The following is a 21,870-nucleotide window of genomic DNA, read 5'->3' as shown; positions in this document are numbered from 1 at the left end:
GCTCAGTTGGTAGAATGCCTGCCTATTATGCACAAAGCCTTGGGTAAGATCTCCAAGACTATACAACCTGGGCATGGTGACATATGCCTATAATCATAGCACTTGGAAAGTGAAGACAAGATTAGAAATAACAGGTCATCCTCTGGCTACACAGAAAATTTGAGACTGGCCTGGGATATATGAGGCCCTATATTAAAACAAAACAAAACCAACAAGCAAAAACCTAATCTAAAGATGACTGAAAGCTGTGTGAGGATGTGTATAAGTGGATGTAAATAACATGCAATTTGATATGAAGAACTAAACAGCTGAGGATTTGGAACCTGGGGTAGGGTGGAACCTGAGTTAGAGCCAATTCCCTGTGGATATGTATAAATTCCCTTTGGATATATACATATATGTATCTTATTTCCTCATACTTACTGGGTCCAAAGTTAAAAATACTACTATATGTCTTATGATGCATTACCATTTTCCTTTCCAGAATGTTTGTGCTCATTTAAAATGCAACTAATGAGCCAGGCATGGTGGCACACACCTTTGATCCCAGCACTCAGGAAGCAGAGGCAAATGGATCTCTGTGAGCTTGAGGCCAGCCTGGTTTACACAGCAAGTTCCAGGTCAGCCAGAACTACATAGTGACACTGTCTCAAAAATAAAACCTCACCAACAAATGCTTTGTCTAAAAACTTAACTATAACTTTAGCCTATATTATCTAACAAAAATGAAGGACGGCTGATAGAATGCATTTTGTGTGTGTGTGTGTGTGTGTGTGTGTGTGTGTGAGAGAGAGAGAGAGAGAGAGAGAGAGAGAGAGAGAGAGAGAGAGAGAGAGAGAGAGAGAGATAGGTTCAGTCCCTAGCACCCTCCCCCCACAAAAATAAAAAACAGGGGCTGGAGAGATGGCTCTGTGGTTAGGAGCACTGGCTACTCTTCCAGAGGACCCAGGTTCAATTCCCAGCACCCACATGTCAGCTTACAACTGTTTATAACTCCAGTTCCAGAGGATCTAACACCCTCACAGATAAATGTGCACATAAAATAAAGTATATTTTTAAAAAATCAAAAACAGACTGCTAATCTAACAGCAATCCCTGAATTTATATTCCATATTTCTTCTACTCACACTGTGTATAAAAACCATTTCTATGTGTGTGATGTTCAGCTAAGCTAAGAATAGACTGTCACTAAATAGATTTGCTTTGGATCTTTGGATTCTCTTACTTAAAATGTATACAGATCCATGTTAGAAGAAAGTCTGAGATTAGCTTCCCTTTTATGTAATTTCTGCTGAGAGCATTCTTTTACTCTGTTTTTTTTTTTTGTTTGTTTGTTTGTTTTTGTTTGTTTGTTTGGTTTTTGGTTTTTTTGAGACAGGGTTTTTCTGTGTAGCTTTGGTGCCTGTCTTAGAACTCGCTCTGTAGACCAGGCTGGCCTGGAACTCACAGAGATCCACCTCTGCCTCCTGAATGCTGGGGTTAAAGGTATGCGGCACCTCCGCCCGGCTCCTCTACTTCTTACTGTTAACAACTGACATAAAGAATACCTTACAGCATCCAGGAGCAGAAGGGGCAACTGAATGTTGAGGTACACATGAAATAAAACACCAGACTGCATAAATGACAAGCCTGGGAGCTAAGGAGGGACTATTCCTGTGTGTATTAAAAATTGCTCTTTTCGGAGTTGGGGATTTGGGGATTTAGCTCAGTGGTAGAGTGCTTGCCTAGCAAGCGCAAGGCCCTGGTTTGATCCTCAGCTAAAAAAAAAAAAAAAAAAAAATCGCTCTTTTCACAGCATAGTGGTGGTGCACACCTTTAATCCCAGCACTTGGGAGGCAGAGGCAGAAGGATCTTGGTGAATTCCAGGTCAGCCTGGTCAACAAAGTGAGTTCCAGGACAGCTAGGGTTGTTACATAGAGAAACCCTGTCTCAAAAACCAGAAAACAAAATTGTCCTTTTCTTTACATATCTGTGTTATGCCTTCTTAAGTTTAATGATGCAATTGAAGGTTTCAAATTGACAGGACTCCAGCAGACCTACAGGCAGTCTGAAGGATCTCAGCTTACTGAGAGTTGGTGCTCCTAGACCGTTAGAGTCTGACACCTAGCACTCTACTGGCACCTAAATGCTGGCTGGCTACCTACTTGCATGTTAATTATCTAAGGTAATGAGTTAAGGCTTTAAAAGCAATTTTTGCTTTGAGAAAACAATGTACTTTATTGAGCTCAAAATTTTATTTCTCTCTAACTGTGCCAATATTAAACCTAGGGACTTAAACATAGTTAGTATGCATTCTACTACTGACACTATCCTCAGCCCCTCTGTGTGCATGTCATATGTAAATAGTGAAGGCACATGAGTGTACAGTACTCACACACAGGGTGAAGCTGGCTTCCTCTATCATGCCCTACCTCATTGCCTTGAGACAGGGTGTAGGAGCAGAGAAAGTCCTGAGTGAGTGAATGTATAATTTTGATATAGGCAAAGGACCTCAGAACCTCAGACCCACAGAGAAATGGCAAAGTCTTTCCTTCTAACCCATGTGTAGATATTGACAGTGTGTACAGAACATGTCCACCATAGCTTTCTGCCCTTGGATGTTTATGGCCTGAAATTGCTAAGCTACAGAGACTGATCCTACCAGAATTAAACTTGTCTCCTTGTTTATCTGGATGTAATAACTCCACCTCTTTATTCAGCTGTATGTAATAATACATAATATGTATGTATGTAATAACTCCTCTGTACAACTCTATATAACAAACATAATGAGATTCGAGGGTCCTGCAGTTTCTTCAGCTGAGAGTCCAGACTACTGGATCCTTCCTTGTCATTCCCTCACCACTCCAATACACAAGCCTACTGTTTTGGCTAGACTTGCTGGCTACTGAGTTCTGAGGAGCCATCTGTCTGCACCCCTAAGACTGGAATTACAAGCACATGTAGCCATGCTTGGCTTTCTACATAAGTTCTGGGTATTTGAGCTTAAGTCTTCATGCTTACAGAGCAAGTGCTCACACCCACTGAGTAAGCTCCCCCCACCCACAGTCCCTCCATTTTAAAATAATACTTAAGGAAATACATCTGGCTAACATGAATGGTCAGATCTGTAATCCCAGGAGGGCAGTACGTTAAACTGAATCACCAGTTATGTTTTAAGCCGTGATGTTCTACCTCCATCTTGGCAGAGGGAGGGTTTCTCCTTCCCTTACTCCTTTTAGAGCCTCCTGGAAGCCAGACAAGGAGTCACACGTGAATGACACCAACTCCTAGCAAGAATTCCAGATCCTTCAGGGTTCCTTGACAAGCTAACAGCAATTTCCATTTCTGAAGATAAGTGTCGTGGAAATCCAACATTCCAGAGGTGAAGACTTAAGAGTTTGAAGTCAGCCACAGGCAGACTGTCTCAGAACAACGTCAACCTCTGGTGGGCAGACAGAGTAGAAAAGCAGCACACCTGGATCCATCAGGACAGCAGAGAATACCACAGCGCCAGCTGAAAGCACAATGCATCGCACCCCCACTCTCCACACACAAGCACATTCCAGGTCTACCCTTCAACCAACCCATGACATTCCAAGAAACTCTACTAGGTTCCTCAGACATGCCTCCCTCTGGACAAGGTGTTCGGCTGTGCTTCCCTCCACTGTTGCTGGTTTTCAATAATGCTGACGCAAAGTGAGACAAGGATTAAATCTGAGGCTCCAATACATGTGCTGTGTTCAAAGAGGAGGTGCTATGATTTTTAGGGCATCTTCTGGTCTATAAGCAACTTGAGGATAAAATGGCCTTCTCACTTAACACAATGCTTTGGTTGTTCATGTAACTGTTCTATATATAAAAAGCTTGATTTCTTTAAAACACTAAGATTAAATTATGCAGGTGAGACAAATGGTTCAGTGGTTAAAGACTCCTGCTGCCAAGCCTCATTACCTGTGTTTAAACCCAGGTACCACATGGTAGAAAAAAGAACTGATTCCTACAAGTTGTCCTCTGACTTCCACACATGTTCTATGGCATGCATGTGCCTTCTCCTTTCCAATAAAACATAATAATTTTTAAAAAACCATAAAACTATGCTTCATAAGTCTTCAAGAATGTAAGAGTTGGACACTTGTAATCCCACCTAGTAGGGCAGCTAAAACAAAATAAAATAAACAAGCAAACCATCTATAAGAAAATACTTTGAGCTATATTTGATTTAAAGAATTCTACATATAAACTCATCAGAACTGTATGATGTTGACTCAAGACAATTAATTTCAACTCATTTCATGTGAATCAAGACAAGCCGGCCCTGGCACTGTCCCATGAGAGGATGTGAACTGTATTCTCCTAGCTGAGGCTTGTCAACTTTCCTTAGCAGGCTCCTGCTCTTCCTGCCAGCTGAGTGCTCTCTCTAAACATTACCCCAGCTTCACAATTCTCTTACTTCACCATTTCACACAGCTCAGTTGGCCTGTGTCATCGCCAATAGCTTTCTCCTTCACTCTCCCATCTGAGATTAGTCACATGTACCAAGTTGACAGAAATGTCAGGAATTTGATCACTATTCTAACACTGTTCTTAGCACAGGGCTCACAACCACAGGCTTATGTGTCTGTTTTCCTAAAAACAAGGATCCCCGAGTGCAGAAAACATGACTGAAGAATCCTGTCTGTGGCTCGTACAGCATGGAATACACATGAGCAGACCCCATCTGGGTCTTCCTTGCCTTCCTATATTCTCACCTCCTGGAGGAAAACATTCTTCCAAAGCATGGGTCCAGCTACACTTTCTCAGCTGAAATATTCACAACTGTGCACCCTCACCAACACACACCAGCATAAAGACACCACACATTCCCTAGCCTCTTCTGCTCAGCCTGATGGCAGAGGGGGAAAAAAGGTTTGGCCTATTGCTCTGCTAAAGATAAATACTAAAATAAAAAGATAAGAATTCAAGGGACAAACTCAGCAGAGTGGGATCAGTGTGAAAACAGCCTGGGAGGCAATGGGTAACTGGAATGGACAGCGTCAGGAAGCCAGGTATTTGGGTTAGGTTACCCCAAATTAAAGCTCCCACACAGAAAGATCTCACTTTAGACATTTTTTGTTTGTTTCTTCTACAGGGGTATATTTCTAATGCCATAATGAGAATCAACAGGAAAATATGACTTTTACTAAAAAATAGGCTATAGTATTGTTCTATAATGCTACCGACACCGGTTTAAAAAAAAAATAGATGTATTAATTCATGTTGAACATCATTCTGACTTACTGGAAGTAAATCGGAAATAAACGTTTTCCTTCTGAGTTTTCTTTTATGGGGAATTTCCTCCATTTCATCATCTTCAACCAAACCATCACCATTAGCATTTGCTAGTATGTCCTCAGTCTCGGCAGCTGTTTTTAATCGCTGGGTTTCAGCCTCCTTCATCTGAATGACTGTGTCAGCAGCGTTCACCTCCAGAACTTCAGACAAGATCTTCAATATGGCATTTATGATTTCTGCCTGACTCTTAGATGGAATAATGTCCTTTAGGTTCCATATTGTGCCTGGGAAAAAGTAATAAAGACAAAGAAATTGCCTGTGGAATCCTTATTAAAAATGGGTTCTAACACTGACAAGGTAATAGAGAAACTGATTTTGGTATAATAAAGGGAAATTTTAAATAGTAAAAAGAAATGAAGTATAACTAAATGGAACAACATAATATTATATAGTAGTGAGGGGAAAAAAAGAGTTTCCACAGGGCTGAGTCTTTAGGCTTTGGTGTGATTTCAAAATATCCAACCTCATTGCCTTTGTTCATCCTGCCTTGGCACACACACCTTTCTCTGGTATAGAACAGTGCATACCCAGAGACTCTGATCAAGTCTCTTTTAAAATGACAGAAAGCAAGCCCTCTTCCTCCATCTTCACCTAAGCTACTCTTCTCTGCAGCTTCTTAGATCCCAAGGGTACTAGGATGTTATTAACCCTCCAAAATCTCATGTAAAAGATGGACTGCAAGTTCTTGGCATTTTCCTATCAAAATAAAATTGTGCTTCCAGGAAGAAATCAAAATAATTTTTTAAAGTGAATGGCAGCTTAGTTGGTAGAATGCTTGCCCAGTATGCACAAGACTCTGGGTTCAACCCCTAGGACTGCAATACCAGGGCTGGTACTGTACACCAGCAATCCTAGCACTCGGGAGGTGAAGGCAGGAGGATCACAAGTTCCAGGTCAATTTCAGCTACAATGCAAGTTGTAGCCATATGAGACCCTATCTCCAAAAAAGTGATGATAAAATAAAAATACCACCTAGGCATAACTAAAAATACTGAACGCAGAGGCTAGACAAAACTAGTCATGGTCACTGTGGCATGATTAACAATAGCTAAATGGTGAAAATCACACAGATGCCCATCTGAGAATGAAAACACAAATAGAGAGTGACTTCCAGAACAGCCACGGCTATGGAGAGACCCTACCTCAAAAACCAAACAACAACAACAACACCCAAGAGTCTCTCTCTCTCATACACACACACACACACACACACACACACACACACACACACACACACACACCCTAGAATACTATTTCAGCATGAAAAAGAAAAAAATGAGCTGGAATATAGCTCAGTCAGTAGAGTGCTTGCTTAGCATGCACACAGCCCTGGGTTTGATCTCCAACACTGCATAAATTGGATGTGGTGGTGCACACCTATACTCCTAGCATTCAAGGTATAGGAAGTTTGCAGTCATCATACTATATAGTAAGTTTGAGGCCCACCTGGGCTACATCAGACCTTGTCTCAAAAATTAAAAAGAAATAGTACTGATGTATTTCACTATGTAGACAACCTTGGAGACCTTAGGCTATGCCCCCCCCCCCCCAAATAAAGGGACAGATACAAGTGATTCTATTTGTGTGTAAGGTTAATTTTTTTCAGTAGTCATATCCACAGCAGAACGGTGTTGATCAGAGATGAGAAAGGGGAGCAGAGTTAGGAAAAGTTCTCATTTAGTAGATAAAATTTCACTTTGCAGGATGAAGAGATCTGGAAATTAGGCTATGCAACAACATGCTTTGTATAATACCATGTGGGACACATAAGCCCACACAACCACACATACGTGTAAAAAGAAGAGATACACAGGGCAGTGGTGGTGCACACCTTTAATCCTATCACTCTGGAGGCAGAGGCAAGCAGACCTCTGAATTTGAGGCCAGCTTGGTCTCAGATCAAGTTGCAGGATAGATAGCCAGGGCTATAGAGAAATCCTGTCTTGAAAAACAAAACAAAAACAAACAAACAAAAACCTGAAAATAAAAAGACAGTAATTTTTTAGAAATGGAAACATCTATTCTAGAAGGCTTCATAACTATGGAGAACCGTGTCAGGTAAGTCCTGATCTAATACTAAGATCTTCAGACCAGACAAATCACAGAGCTGGAGTGGTAAAATGAAGGAAGGCTGAATCTTGGCCCCCACTGCTATCCATACAAGTTACTATATCATTTGGCTAAACCTTACCTGCCACCAGTGTCTTTAGCAGAATGTACTCCATAGAGGTGACAGGACAAAGCAAAGCAGACTCCAGCACACGCAGTGCTGTGCCATCAAAAGACTTCAGGAGCTCTGGGTTATCTTCGGTTACTGTCTGTAAGCAGTATGCTATAAGACAAAAATCAACAATTTTAGGATAATTTACACCAGTATAACTCATACAAAAATGTGCATTCTTTACAATTTCTAGATACATCTACTTCTTTAGATATACAGGCTTTACTTCAAGGATGGTACACACAAAAGAGGCTTCACAACCATCAGAGCTAAACTTCTAATTCTTTTACAGAACTATACTCTCATAGACTAACTTAAAGGGCTCTTAAATGTTGTAGCAATGCTAAATTACTATAAATATCTTCAGTTTATACACTTATCATAGGCCAGTAGCAGGAAGCTTATGATCAAGTTTCTAGTCCAGGCACTACATGCTTAACGGTAGTTCTGTTGCTAAGAACAAACCTGAGGTCTTAGGCACTGTGGTCACAATGACCTTATACGTTACGATTATTTAAGAAAAAAAGTAGATGAGTGTAGTGGTGTGTGACTTTAATATCAGTATTCTTTAATCCCAGCATTCAGAAGGCTATCTATGAATTCAAGGCCAGCCTGGTCTACAAAGTGAGTTAGTTCTAGGACATCAAAGACTAAACAGAGAAACCCTGTCTTGAAAAACTAAAACAAAAAAAGTACTTACTGCTCTTGCAAAGGACCTGGGTTTGGTTCTCTGCACCCATATGAAGGTTCACAACCATTTGTAACTCCAGTTTCAGGGGATCCAACTCTCTCTTCTGACCTCTAAGGTACCAGGAATGCACATGGTACGCATACACTCATACACACAAACTAAGTAAATCTGAAGTAAAAAATAAAACATGGGGTACTGCTGGCATCTAATTTGGATCCCAGAATGCATCTATGTGCAGAGATATGTATGTACACATCAACACACATACTTACATCTAAATGTATTGTGTTAAGGGACTAATGTTAGTCACTTTAGCAAAAGACAAGACAAAGGAGCTGGAATAAAAGCTCAATGACAGAGTGCTTGCTTAGCATGAACAAAGCTCTGGGTCCCCAGCACGGTACAGCAAAACAACCACCTCAACATCTAAACAACAAAAAGGAAAGATAAACTATGAATGCTATAATAAACATAACTTCAAAAATTATTCTGTACAGGACAGAACTCTATGAATTCACTTTACTGTATGTGTTACTTTAGTTGCAAAACTTTTGTTTATAAAACCATCAATCTAGTTAAATACAGCAAGAAAACACTAAGATACACTTCAAAATGACTTATGATGACTCACTGCAGGGGGGGGGGGGGGGGGGGAGTTCATTAGAGCAAAAAGAACTGGGGCCAGTGAGTGCTTCCCTCAAAAGGCTGACAACCTGAGCTCTATCTTTGGAGCCCACAGCGAGGGAGAGAATGGATTTTTTTTAAAAAGTTATTTAATTTTATTTTATGTACATCAGTGTGAGGGTGTCAAATCCCCTGGAACTGGAGTTACAGACAGTTGTGAGCTGCCATGTGGGTGCTGGGAAATTGAACCCAGGTCCTCTGGAAGAAAAGCCAGTGCTCTTAACCACTGAGACATCTGTCTAGCCCCTTCTTTTTCCTTTTTAAGACAGGGTCTTACTATGTAGCTCTAGCTGTCCTGGACCTTGCTATGCAGATCTACCTGCCTCTGCCTCCCAGGTGCTGGGATTAAAGGCAACTGTGAGGAGCAGGATGTGGGGCTGGGAACTACACTTAGGTTCTGCAAGTGCAGTACATACTCCTAACCCTTAAATCATCTCTCCAGCCTCAGACCTATATTTTTTCCTAAAAATCTATGAACTAACCTGCCTGAAATTCTCTTATTACAATATTTCTAAACCAGTGAGCTCTTTCTAAAATCCCCACTTACAACACTACCCCCTACATTTGACAAATTGATCTTTTAAATTTTTCCACTATTTATTCCACTATTATTTCACTACTATTCCACTATTTTATTTTTGTTTTCCCTTTTTGGTCTCCTAAAAGTATCTTGAGAGCCAGGCATGGTAGTATACACCTTTAATCCTAGCACTGAAGAAGCAGGTGAATTTAAGGCCAGCCTGGTCTACAGAGCAAGTTGCAGGCCAGTCAGGGCTAAAAAAGAACAGATGCTGAGCTGTCAAGAGCACCTGTGCTCTTATAGAGGATGTAGGTTCAGTTCCCAGCACCCACATCTGACAGCTCACAACTGCTTGTTAACTCCAGCCTCTGATGACCTCTTAGGCACTCCAACACACACAGCTTACACACACACACACACACACACACACACACACACACACACACACATATAAAAACAGAGTAACTTGAATAAGAAAAAAGTATCAGCCAGGTGGTGGTGGCACACGCCTTTAATCCCAGCACTCAGGAGGCAGAGGCAAGCAGATCTCTGTGAGTTCAAGGCCAGCCTGGTCTACAGAGGAGTTCCAGGACAGCCAGGGCCACACAGAGAAACCCTGTCTTGAAAAACCAAAAGAAAGAAAGAAAAGAAAAAAAAAAAAAGTATCTACTGAACCCAGGAGAAGCAGTGCTAAAAGGAATATAGTTCTTCCCTTTCTAGAAATATACATAATTAATAAAGGGGAGCTGGGCAGAGAAGAAGCCCTTTCAAGTGTTTCTCTGTCTGCACCCAGAATTCTGCCTAGCTGCCTACTCTCTGGTTTCTGCTTCCTCCTACTGCTGAACTGAGGGTTCTCAATGGCTCTCTGGCCCAACACAGAGGAGGTAGGAAGCTAAAGGCAAGTGTGGATTCCATGTCCTCAGCTCCCATGAAAGGGCAATGGCCTAACTGAAAGCTCGATCACTTCTTTTACAACTTCCCTGCCTGCTCGTTCCCCCAAAACCTATAAGAATTCTTTGTAAGTCAGAGACAGTCGTATAAAACATTTAAGCAAGGCTAGATTCCAAATAATTTTGGCACAAAGGCCTGATTATTATTTCTGTTTCTTAGTAAATAGAGATGAAAACTTCAAGAATAAAGGCTTTTCTATTTGTTTGCTTTTTGAGGGTTTCTCTGTGTATTCCTGAGTGTCCTGGAACTCATTCTGTAGATCAGGCTGGTCTTGAACTCAGAGATCCCTATGCAGCTGTGCGCCACTATCACCTGGCTAAGAATAAAGGCTTCTAAGAAGTAACACACTACATATACTCACATAATTGCCTTCCTCCCTTTCAGAAGAAAACAATGCAGAATCGACCAGGGCATGGTGGCACACAACTTTTAACCCAGCACCCAGGAGTCAGATATCTGAGCACGAGAGGTTAGCCTGGTCTATACTCCAAGTTCCAGACCAGTCAGAGCTACAGAGTTAGGCCCTGTCTCAAAAACAAAACAAAAAACCCACAACAACAACAAAAACAACCAAACCCTGTAGAATTGTTAAGTTTAAGCCATAGACTTAAAGGAATCTTTACAAACAGAACTCTATTCTACACTTAGATACCTAGTAACAGTAAGTCAGGAATCACTGCTGCATAGCAGACATGCTGTCCTGAACAAGGCAACACATGAATAACAAATGAACACTTTCTTCACTTACCTACAGAAACAGCCAGGTCAACACTGGTGGGGAACCTACGTAAGTACTTTAATACAATCTCCAAACACCCTTCTTTGTTGAATATAGACACTGCTCTACTACTGCATTCACTAAATTGAAGGGGAAAAATAAGTTTTACTATTCATATCTTAACATTAAGAAATCAACCACAGAAGTCTATGAAAAAAATAATTATGCTTTATAAATATCAATGATCAGAAGTCAAACACTTATAAAGAAAAAAATGGCCATTCTTATTCACTGTACACAACAACCATCTACCAGTGTTTCATTTCCATCAGAGTGGGATCTTTCTGTTGATCCCTCTTTAGAGAAGCTTAGAGCTGAAGGAAGCCTCAGATCATCTCATCCAACTTCCCACTTTATAGATTTAAGAAAACCCAAGACCCATAGGTGAGGCAAGCCGTCTGAAATTCTGCATCCTGTCTGGAGTAGTACCCGGCCCAGGGCCTCAGCTCCTTGTGCATACAGTTGTTCCTCCACAATCACTCAATAATAATGAGTTCACGTAAGGACAAAAGCCTCTATCACATAAAAAACAACATTTTTAATTGAAAAAACATATTTTACTCACTCCTAGACTGACATTATAATTTCATCAAGCAGAGTTTTCAATCTGTAGAGAAATTTCTCTAAGTAATTAGTTTTGAAATCATAGAACTTTTAAAATAAAAAGTTATCAATACCACTTACAAGCATACACACTAAAATCAGGGTATAAGGGATGAATAATTTTACTCATTTCCAGAAAATAATCTCAATGTAAGCATATACACATAACATTCTAACAGAGCTAACAGGTGACTACATTATTAAACATACTATCCAAGAAAATTTTTTTTCTGTTAGCTACCTAGCTATTTCAGTACTGAACTACAGTCAAGAAGGCAAAGCATGTATCAATAAAAAAATGTAAACTGGGAAACAAAAGTCTAGGAGTTATGATAACTATAAGTGGATAACTGTACATTGTAAAGTGTGTACTCACAGGCACTCAAGACAATATATTTACTTTGGAGATAGATATATTGGGCTCTTTTCAAAGAAAATATTCTTGAAACTCCCAGTTCAAGCCACGTGTGGTAGTTCATACCTGTAAGCCCAGGACAAGGGAAACAGGAACAAAGGGACCAGGAATTCAAGGTCATTCTTAGCTACATAGCAAGTCCCAGGCTAACCTGGACTACACCTATCTCAAAAAATAAAAATAAAAAGAGCTGGAAAAATGACTCAGAGGTTCAGAGTGCTGTTTTTGTAGAGTTCAATTCCCAGCACCATTATCTGGAGGCTCATAACCATCTCTAACTCCAGATCTCTGATCTGGGAGGGTACCAGCACTCATATGCATACACCCACACACATAAACATAACTAAAATTAGTAATTTTGTTTTTAAAAATTACAATTTAGTGAGATAAACTACAGTGGTATAACATGTATTTAGTGCTTAGCAGGCATGAGGCCCAGGGTTCCAAACAACAAAATTATGTTACATAAAGTAAAAGATTGATGGTGCATGGAAAAGCACTCATTAGATGATCATGTACCATTTCTTTTAGCCAGTCTGTAATCCCAAGCAGTCAGAAGACTAAGGTAAGGGGATCATGAGTTCAAAACCAGCCAACATTACATAGTAAGACCCTTTAACAAAAGGGGGGGGGGAGGGCAGAAAAAAGGGAGAGAGAAACGGAGAGAAGGAAGAAAGGAAAGAAAAAAAAGGAAAAACTAAAAAGAAAAGGGGAAAAGCCATTTTCTCAAATCTTTTTCTGGTGGGATGGAATGTACCTACTAGTTTAAGATGAAATTTCAGGCAGACTCAGACTGGAATGTAGGCAGCTTTTCAAGGTCTAACTCAATCTTATATTCTAAAAAACACTGCTTTTAGGTCAGTATTTTAATTGCCCCCCACTGAAAATAAGTAGCTATAATTCTGCTATAATTCTAGACATAAAATAAAAACAGTGCTTCCAGGCTTTCTTTCTAGCTACTGTCATTCCCGGCCGAGGTCCACTCTATCCTAACCAGCACCAGCAACATGGAAACCAGTGGCCTTGTTCCTACTCAATTCTAGAGTTCCTCTTGGGAATTTACTTCCTATCCAAACAGTCACTATCATAGCAGTAGACAAAAAGCATCAGCCAATGTCTGTGGTCCTTTTTCATTCCAGACAACAAAGCAGGTGCACACTGGGCTGACCAGGAGGATGAATCTCATGTCACCAGATCTTACCTACCACCTAGTAAGGATCAGCCCCACAGTTACAAGAGGTTCCTACATGGTAACAGAAAGAACAGCAGTGATGCTGAGCAGTGATGCTGAGCAGTGATGCTGAGCAGTGATGCTGAGCAGGGCGGAGGCTGTCCCTGGAAGGCACCTTACCATATATTCCACAGCACGTTTACAGCCTCATTGGCTATGCTCTCAACAGAATTTCTGTTCTTATCGGCTTTCTCCTGAGGAGACATCTCATTTGAATCCAGTCCAGTGCTACACTGCAACCAAATGACATGATTAGCACACTGGTTCAAAAGATTAATTAAGCAAAAAAGCTAATAATAGTAAAGAATTACAAAAGCAAAAACACCTGAAATTATAGTGGTTAACAAACCCAACATATGGTCATAAGTACATTTCTCAAAATGATGCATGCCTTGGGGATGGTTCAGTTAAGAGGACACTCTGACCTGGCGGTAGTAGTACACACTTAGGAGGCAAAAGCAGGTGGATCTGAGTTCAAGGCCAGCCTTGTCTACAGAGTGAATTCCAGGACAAGGAGGGCTACAAAAAGAAACCTTGGGGGGTTGGGAGGAGAAGTATCCTGTTTGTCCAGAGGAAGGGTGTGTACTATCCTTTCAGGAGACCCGGACTCAGTTTCCACTTTCCACACAAGTTGGCACACAACTACATGTAACCCCAGCTCCAAGGGATCTGGCACTTTCTTCTGGCTTTTGAAGGCACCCCCGCACACATGACATTCATTCACACAATAAACAAAATAAAATAAAAACTTTTAAAAAATCCCTTTGGCAAGAAACTCAGACAAGAAAGGTCCTTAAGGTTTGATATGTGTAGAGTCCAACATTTTATATGAAAGTACAAAATCAATATATTTTTCCTAATATGATAAAAGAGAGATAACAAAGAAATAAAAGTTACTATCTGTACAACACCCCCCTAAATACTGTTTTGAGCATTTTTCTTATATTAAGTTATTAATCCTCACAACAAACTTATGAGGCAGGTCAACTATTAACCTTTATGTCTCAATATAAGTAGGAAAATAAGATACAAAGAAGCTGATGAAGATACAGCTGAATAAATACATGGTGAAGCTGGCCTTCCGTTGCAGACATTCCAGCCTCAAAGCTGACGCCCTTAACCTCTGTGCAGATCTGCTTCAAGTATAATACACAGCACTCTCTAAAACACTCTCTTTGAGTCTTGGACTTCTTATGGGAGCCTACCCTCTGCATGGAAGGAGGTTCTATAGCATCTCTGACCTCTACTCACTGGATGCCAGCAGTATAGTGCCAAATGTCCCCATGGGGCAAAATCACCTCCAGTGATTCTAGAATCTCTACTCTAAAGGGAACAGGACTGATGCCTCACATCAACACTGGGTCTTTCATGCTGCATCAGGTGAAGATTGGATATCTGCAGAAAGGTGCAAGGAAGGCATGACAGGCCAAGGGGACTGTAGGAGCCCATCATCCTTCACCAATGAGCTACATCATATAATATGAACAGTGTGATATTAGACACGAGGGTGCAACATAATCCTTTTGTTCTGTTTTTTTTTTTTTTCCCCAGACAGGGTTTCTCTGTGTAGTTTTGGTGCCTGTCCTGGATCTTGCTCTGTAGACCAGGCTGGCCTCGAACTCACAGAGATCTATCTGGCTCTGCCTTCCAAGTGCTGGGATTAAAGGCGTGCACCACTGCCACCCGGCTAACATGATCTTTAGACGTTCATAATGTCTGTGCCTTGGGCCTATCATCATATAAACAGGAGTAATAATACCTGCCTTGGACTTGGGGTACAGTTGACTAGTAAAGCACCTGACTTTAGGTGGCACAAAGATCTGAGTTCCATCTCCAGCACCACAAAAAAAAGGAAGGGGAAAAAAACCTGGTCTCATAGGACTGCTGTGAAGACTAAATTAAATACATACATGACAGAGCGATAAAGAAATTTGAATTCTAAAGGGGTAAGTGTACATAGTTTTAAAAATGGCTCTTCTAATCATCATAAGGGTAGCAGAGACACAATATTAGAGATTGGTATTAGTGATGCCTGTGTACTGTTAGTTTCCAGGAAAGGAAATGAAACTGCCACATTGTTTAAAGGGACAAATGACATCAAAGGACTGGGGGATCCACCCAAACTGTCTCCACTTAGAAGCCATCATTCAGGCTTCGTTAAATACCACATACCTCTCTCAGCAGTGCCACCAAGGGTGTCATGACATCCTTAGCCACCATATCATCACAAACTTCAAAACCTCCGCAAGCACTGAGATTTCTACGTAAGAAATTTAAACAGGTTTAACTTTATAGTCACACATCACAAAATACTACTAAGCTCCAAAATATATTACATGATTACCTACAGTTAAGGTTTCAGAGGAAAAAATGTATTTGTCATATGCTGGAGAACTGTCTTGCTCCTTATCGAAACAAATAACTTTGCCATTGTCTTAGTCACTGTTCTATTGCTTAGAAAAGACTTGACTAAGGCAACTCTTTAGAAGGAAAGCATTTAATTGAGGCTGATTTACAGTTTCAGAGGCTTAGTCCATTATCATCATGGTTGGAAGCATGGCACTGGAGCAGTAGCTGAGAGCTACATCCTGATCCATGGACAGACTTGGGCTGGTGTAGACTTTTTGAAACCTTGAAGCCCATCTGCAGTGATACACCTCATCCAGGAAACCCACATCTATACTCCAAAAAGAAGGGTTTTTTTTGGTTTGTTTGTTTTTGTTTTTCAAGACAAGAATTCTGTCTAGCCTTGGCTACCCTAGAACTTGCTCTGTAGACCAGGCTGACCTCAAACTCAGAGATCCACCTGCCTCTACCTCCACAGTTCTGAGATTAATGTCAAGCACAACCACTGCCTGGCTGGCCATACCTCTTAATCCTTTTCAATTAGTGCCGCTCCCTGGTGACTAAGCATTTAAATATATGTGGCTCTCACAGGCTTTCTTATTCAAACCACCATACCCTCACTAACAAAATGCTCTGCAATTACTATTGGCTATATTTATACATATATGGATTGTTTGGTTAATAATAATCAATAGATTTTTTTCCCCCTGAGACAGGGTTTCCCTGGATAGCCCTGGCTATCCTGGAACTCGCTCTGTAGACCAGGCTGGCCTTAAACCCAAGAGATCAGCCTGCCTTTCTTCCCCAAGTGCTGGGGATGTCTTTCTGTATGCTGTGAATGTGTTGCTCTGAATGATTGATAAATAAAACGCTGATTGGCCAGTAGCCGGGCAGGAAGTATAGTATAGGCAGGATAAGCAGAGAGCATAATTCTGGGAGGTAGAAAGCTGAGTGAAGAGACACTGCCAGCTGCCGCCATGAGAAGCAAGATGTAAAGTACCGGAAAGCCACAAGTCATGTGGCAACTTATAGATGAATAGAAATGGGTTAATTTAATATACAAGAACTAGATAGCAAGAAGCCTGCCACAACCATACAGTTTATAAGTAATCTAGTCTCTGTGTGTTTACTTGGGTCTGAGTGGCTGCGGGCCCAAGTGGGACTGGAGAAAACTCCAGCTACCCCCAAGTGATGGGATTAAAGGCATGCACAACCACATCAGGCAATAATCAATAGATTATTAACAGAAATCTTCTTCAATAGACTTAAGATTTTTTAAAAAAGATTTATTTATTTATTTATTTATTTATTTATTTATTTATTTATTATGTATGCAGTGTTCTACCTGCATGTATGCCTGCAGGCCACAAGAGGGAACCTGATCTCATTACAGATGGTTGTGAGCCACCATGTGGTTGCTGGGAATTGAACTCAGGACCTCTGGAAGAATAGCCTCTGAGCCATCTCTCCAGCTCCCTAGACTTAAGATTTATTAAGCACAGAAATTATGTCTGTCTTCCTCAGTACACCATTCCCCAAGCCTAGTCCAATGACTGGCACACAGGCACTCCATCCATATTTAACTGAAACATAGTGCACACAGGCAAATCTACCAGAGTACAAATGTTAAGACCCTGCCCCCTCTACAGCTCATTCTCTGCAGTCATCAGAGTGGCTTTTTTAAAAGGTCGACTTCACCACTCTGGTTTAGAACAAATCCTTCAACTCAGCCTCAGCAACTTGAATTCCCACCTCCTCTCCTCAGGCACATTAACTTCTGTGCAGTGTCAATCTGCCCTCTGCCTCTCTTCTCTGGCATAGCTGTTCCTCCCATAACCGATGCGTGTCTCACCCTATTTTTCCCATGCCTGGTTCTCTGCTCTTCCGGTCTCCGTTTACAAATGCCAGCTAGAGGACACCCCAGTTCAACTTCCCCTCTCTTTTACACAGCACGTCTCATGAACACTGTTTTGACTTTTTGCTAGTTTCCAGACACCCTCTCAATGAGCTCCTGCAATGACAAGGATCTTTGGCTGTCCTGCTTAACATCCTGCATGCCGCAATATCGGTATACTTAGAGCACAGACTGGAAGACTTCATTCAATCAGGGACCCTATGGCGGGTTTTGGAGGGGGGAAATGTGCATCACGTTTGAGGACAGGTGAAGCAGCCAGGAAGCTACAATGGTGTGTGGTCTGTGGGTCCTGGAGTCCTTCGGAACCTGGACTCCCATCTCTATCCGCTGCAATCCTGAGCTCACAGGCAGGTTTTCCTCCCTCCAGAGGTGGAGAACGCACCGGGAGAGGGTGTGGTGGGTTGGTGAGCTCGCAGGGACACCGCCTCAGGCCCTCTCCGACTCACCTCAGAGCTCCGGCGGCCGTCTCCCTGACCGCCAGACTGGAGTCCAGGAGCAGCGGCCCGAGCCGGCGCACCGCATCGCGGCGCGCTAGGTCCGGCAGCGCCGGCCGCTGCTGCACGAGCCGGGCCAGCCCCGCGCAGGCGCACTCGCGGACCTCGGCGCTCGGGTGCTGGAGCTGCGGGAACCAAGACGTCAGCGTCAGAGGTGGGCAGTGAGCACGCGCGCCCTGCACCGCTCCCGCGGGCGCCCTGCCGCAAGCCGCCCCAGCCCTGGTCCCACCTTTTCCAGAAGCTCCGCCGCCGGCCCGTCGTCTTCCTCCTCGTCTTCAGTCCCGTTCGCCGCGGCCGCCGCCTCGGCCTGACAGCTACCGGTAGGGGAGAACTGAGGTCGCTTGAAGCGCTTCGTCCGACTCTTACCCATGGCGACGGAGGCTGCGGTGAGAGACCGGGAGAGGAAGACAGCAACAGGCGATGGGGCCGCCGAGCCCGTGAAGGCTCCTAGTGTCCGACGCTACTTGGAGTCTCTCTCCTCAGCCGGGCGGGGATGACGGCCTGAAGACACATGGAAAAGCTTCGCGCTTGCGCACGGCGCGTCGGCAGCGAGGGCAGGGAGTGCGCGTGCGTGTAAAGCAGTGTGGGCGGGGCCATCTCTGACAGCGGGTGGAGCCCTGGGCTTCACTGGGAATGTTAACACATTAGAAGCGCTAGGCTTTTAATTCAGCTGTTCAAAAGAAAAGTTTTGTCTCAGTGTAACCTATCTACAAGGAGTAGACTGTCTATCAAGTAAGATAACATTCCTTCCTATGCCATGATTAGGAAATAATCACATAAGTGAAGCTCCTGGATGGGAAGTTCAAGCCTCTCAGTCTTGAAGGTGCAAAGAACCCATGGAGCACCAAATAGATATTTTATTTTCTTAATCTCTTATCTGGACACAAACTTCCTGCCATACCCATAGTCCAAAGTAGTCTTCACTTGTCCTGATCATATGGTCTTTCCATGTCCACTCTGTGATCTTTCCCAAAGAGCTTTCCATGGTTCTTATAATATTCACTGTCCCTTTCAAAATCTTTCAGTGGCTTCTCTTCCTCTGAGGATACTTTTCAAAATCTCAGCTAGGCTGCCTCATCTCACTTCACTCCTGTGTCCTTGTCTTTAATGATGCTCTTTAGGTCCTAGGGTTTTGCATAAGCCTCTTTCCCCAACCCCATAAATTAGTGGACACAGGAGCCCCCCCCCTTTTTTTGTTGTTGGAGATAGGGTTTCTCTGTTGCCCTGGCTGTCCTGGAACTCACTCTGTAGCCCAGGCTGGCCAAGAAATCACAGAGCTCCACCTGCCTCTGCCTCCTGAGTTCAGGGATTAAAGGTGTGTACCACCACTGCCCGGCCAAGAGGCACTTCTTTATGGGTACCTTTCTGACTTCAATCAGAGACAGGTCTCTCGAGAGACACACCCTGTTCTTTTACTTCAAAGCACAATGAAGAATTGTTCCTTTCTATTTCTATATGTAGTTGCTGTTTTCCCAGCTGAAAAATCACATCTTATGAGGACAAGATACCCATTCCCACACAACACTGTATTCCCAACACTAACTTGGCACACAATTGTCATTCACTTCCTTAAATGAACAAAGAGACATAATCAAGAAAGATCAGGGGCTAGGGATTTAGCTCAGTGGTAGAGCGCTTGCCTAGCAAGCTGGTGGCGCACGCCTTTAATCTCAGCACTCGGGAGGCAGAGCCAGGCGGATCTCTATGAGTTCCAGGCCAGCCTGGTCTACAAATCGAGTTCTAGGAAAGCTACACAGAGAAACCCTGTCTCGGAAAACCAAAAAGAAAAAGAAAGATCAGGACATGCAATCAAGATGGATCAAAATTAGGATTTAGATGAGGTATAAACATGTTTCTATTGTTTCTTTGTGGGCATGTGCAAGGGAAAATATAATTCAAAATCTTTACTATGGGAAAGCTGAATAACTGGCTTGGTGCCAGGCAAGATTAAACAGCAAGACCTTGTCTCCAAGGCCAGAACAAGGGAGGAGGGCACAGTGGCACATATTTTTAATCCCAGCACCGGAAGGGCAAAGGTATGTGGATCTCTGTGAGTTTGAGACCAGCTGGGGACATGTAGTGAGTGAGTTTCAGACCAACTGACTACATAGTGAATGCCCATCCAATAATAATAATAATAATAATAATAATAATAATAATAATAATAAAAAAATAAGCTTTATTTGCTGTTCTTAGGAGCCGCTCCCCAGCCACCCTTAGTTGCCAGTTTTAGAATGAGCCTAGTGACTTTTAACCAGCCTGTTTTATTGTGCTAGGGTTTGAGCTTCTTTTCTTGAGACAAGCTTGACATAAAGATGTTTGTATAGCTGGGTGATGGTGTTGCACGTCTTTAATCCCAGCACTTAGGAGGAAGAGGCAGGTGGATTTCTGAGTTCCGGGTCAGCCTGGTCTACATCAGGAGTTTCAGGACAGCCAGAGCTACACAGAGCTGTTGCAAAGAAAAGATTGTTGTAAAATATTGATCTAACAAAATTTTTTTGTTTGTTCTTTTGATACAGGGTTTCTCTGTATAGCCCTGGTTGTTTTAGAACTCACTCTATAGACCAGCTGACCTTGAACTCATAGAGATCTGTCCACCTGCCTCTGCTTGTTGAGTGCTGGAATTAGAGGCATGCACCACCAGCATCCTGCTTAACAACACATTTCTAAAAGTATGTGATGTGTGTGGGCACACATGCCTCCTTGTTTATGTGGTGATCAGAGGACTACTTTGTAGAATTGGTTCTTTCCATCAACCTTTATATTAACTAAATTTTTGTTGTTGTTTTCTTATGGGTAGGGATGTATTCTGGAGAGATAGGAGGTATCTAAAAATGGCCAATTTATGGGGCCTGGTCTATTGTCCTCACTCTCCCTACTGTCCCAGCAGATACATTACCATGGGCCCTCCATATATTTTGTGTGCTGGTATGTTTCTGAATCATCCAAAACTGTCAGCAAATGTGTGCACATGGGGACTGGGGATGAGCATTGGTGTTAAGAGTGATTACCTAGGTTGGGGATTTAGCTCAGTGGTAGAGCGCTTGCCTAGCAAGCTCAAGGCCCTGGGTTTGATCCTCAGCTCAAAAAAAAAAAAAAAAAAAAAAAGTTATTACCTAGCAAGTGCAAGGCTCTGGGTTCCAGCACCAGAGTTTCCAAAAAGTATACACAGAAAAAGGTATATCTGCATGCTGACCCTACTAGTCAGGGAGCTCCCTGCAGGGAAGATGCATTGGTAGCCTGTATTAGCAGTGCAGCAATCTGCTGAAGTCTCTAGAGATCTGCTCTCCCTACCTGTTATTGCCCTCTGGCTCATGTTGCCCTACATTACGTGATTAGGTAATTATCAAAGAATTTCAATGCCAGTAGTCAGCTAGGCAGTCCTCTGGTTCCAGATTCGCCACTAAGATTGTATGATCAAGGAGAGGTTTCTCTATGTACAAAGACAGTTTTTGAAATTTCAAAGGAGTGCGAGCCACTTTTATTATTTCAAGAGATAATTACTTTCAAAGGGAAAGCTGAATATTGAATGCCTTCCAAGTGAAGTCTGGGATTAGCCAGACTTTATTCTCAGACTTTGTTCAGGCAGGTGTGGTGATTATATAAATGCTGACGGCTCTGAAATACTTACTGTCCAACAGTCTGCTGTCCATTCAGTTCCACGTCACTCATTCATGAGCAAGTCTTCCTGCTCACATAAAAGTGCTT

At 42.4% G+C, this 21,870-nt stretch overlaps 1 protein-coding gene across 1 annotated transcript in view; it reads right to left on the bottom strand.

Moving 5' to 3' along the window:
* Nucleotides 1–18,696, bottom strand: part of Heatr3 (HEAT repeat containing 3) — a 37,622-nt gene extending 18,926 nt beyond the window's left edge. Inside the window, 7 exon segments of the mRNA XM_036188147.1 lie at nt 5,260–5,537; nt 7,505–7,645; nt 11,129–11,238; nt 13,528–13,640; nt 15,580–15,667; nt 18,115–18,287; nt 18,392–18,696. Coding sequence (XP_036044040.1) covers nt 5,260–5,537; nt 7,505–7,645; nt 11,129–11,238; nt 13,528–13,640; nt 15,580–15,667; nt 18,115–18,287; nt 18,392–18,532 — 1,044 coding nt within the window. The 5' untranslated portion in view covers nt 18,533–18,696.
* Nucleotides 18,697–21,870: the final 3,174 nt, after the last annotated feature.

The sequence above is a fragment of the Onychomys torridus genome, chromosome 5 (assembly GCF_903995425.1).
Source record: "Onychomys torridus chromosome 5, mOncTor1.1, whole genome shotgun sequence".
NCBI lineage: Eukaryota > Metazoa > Chordata > Mammalia > Rodentia > Cricetidae > Onychomys > Onychomys torridus.
Note: the sequence above shows the minus strand (reverse complement) of the source record. Positions and strands in the feature narration are given on the sequence as shown.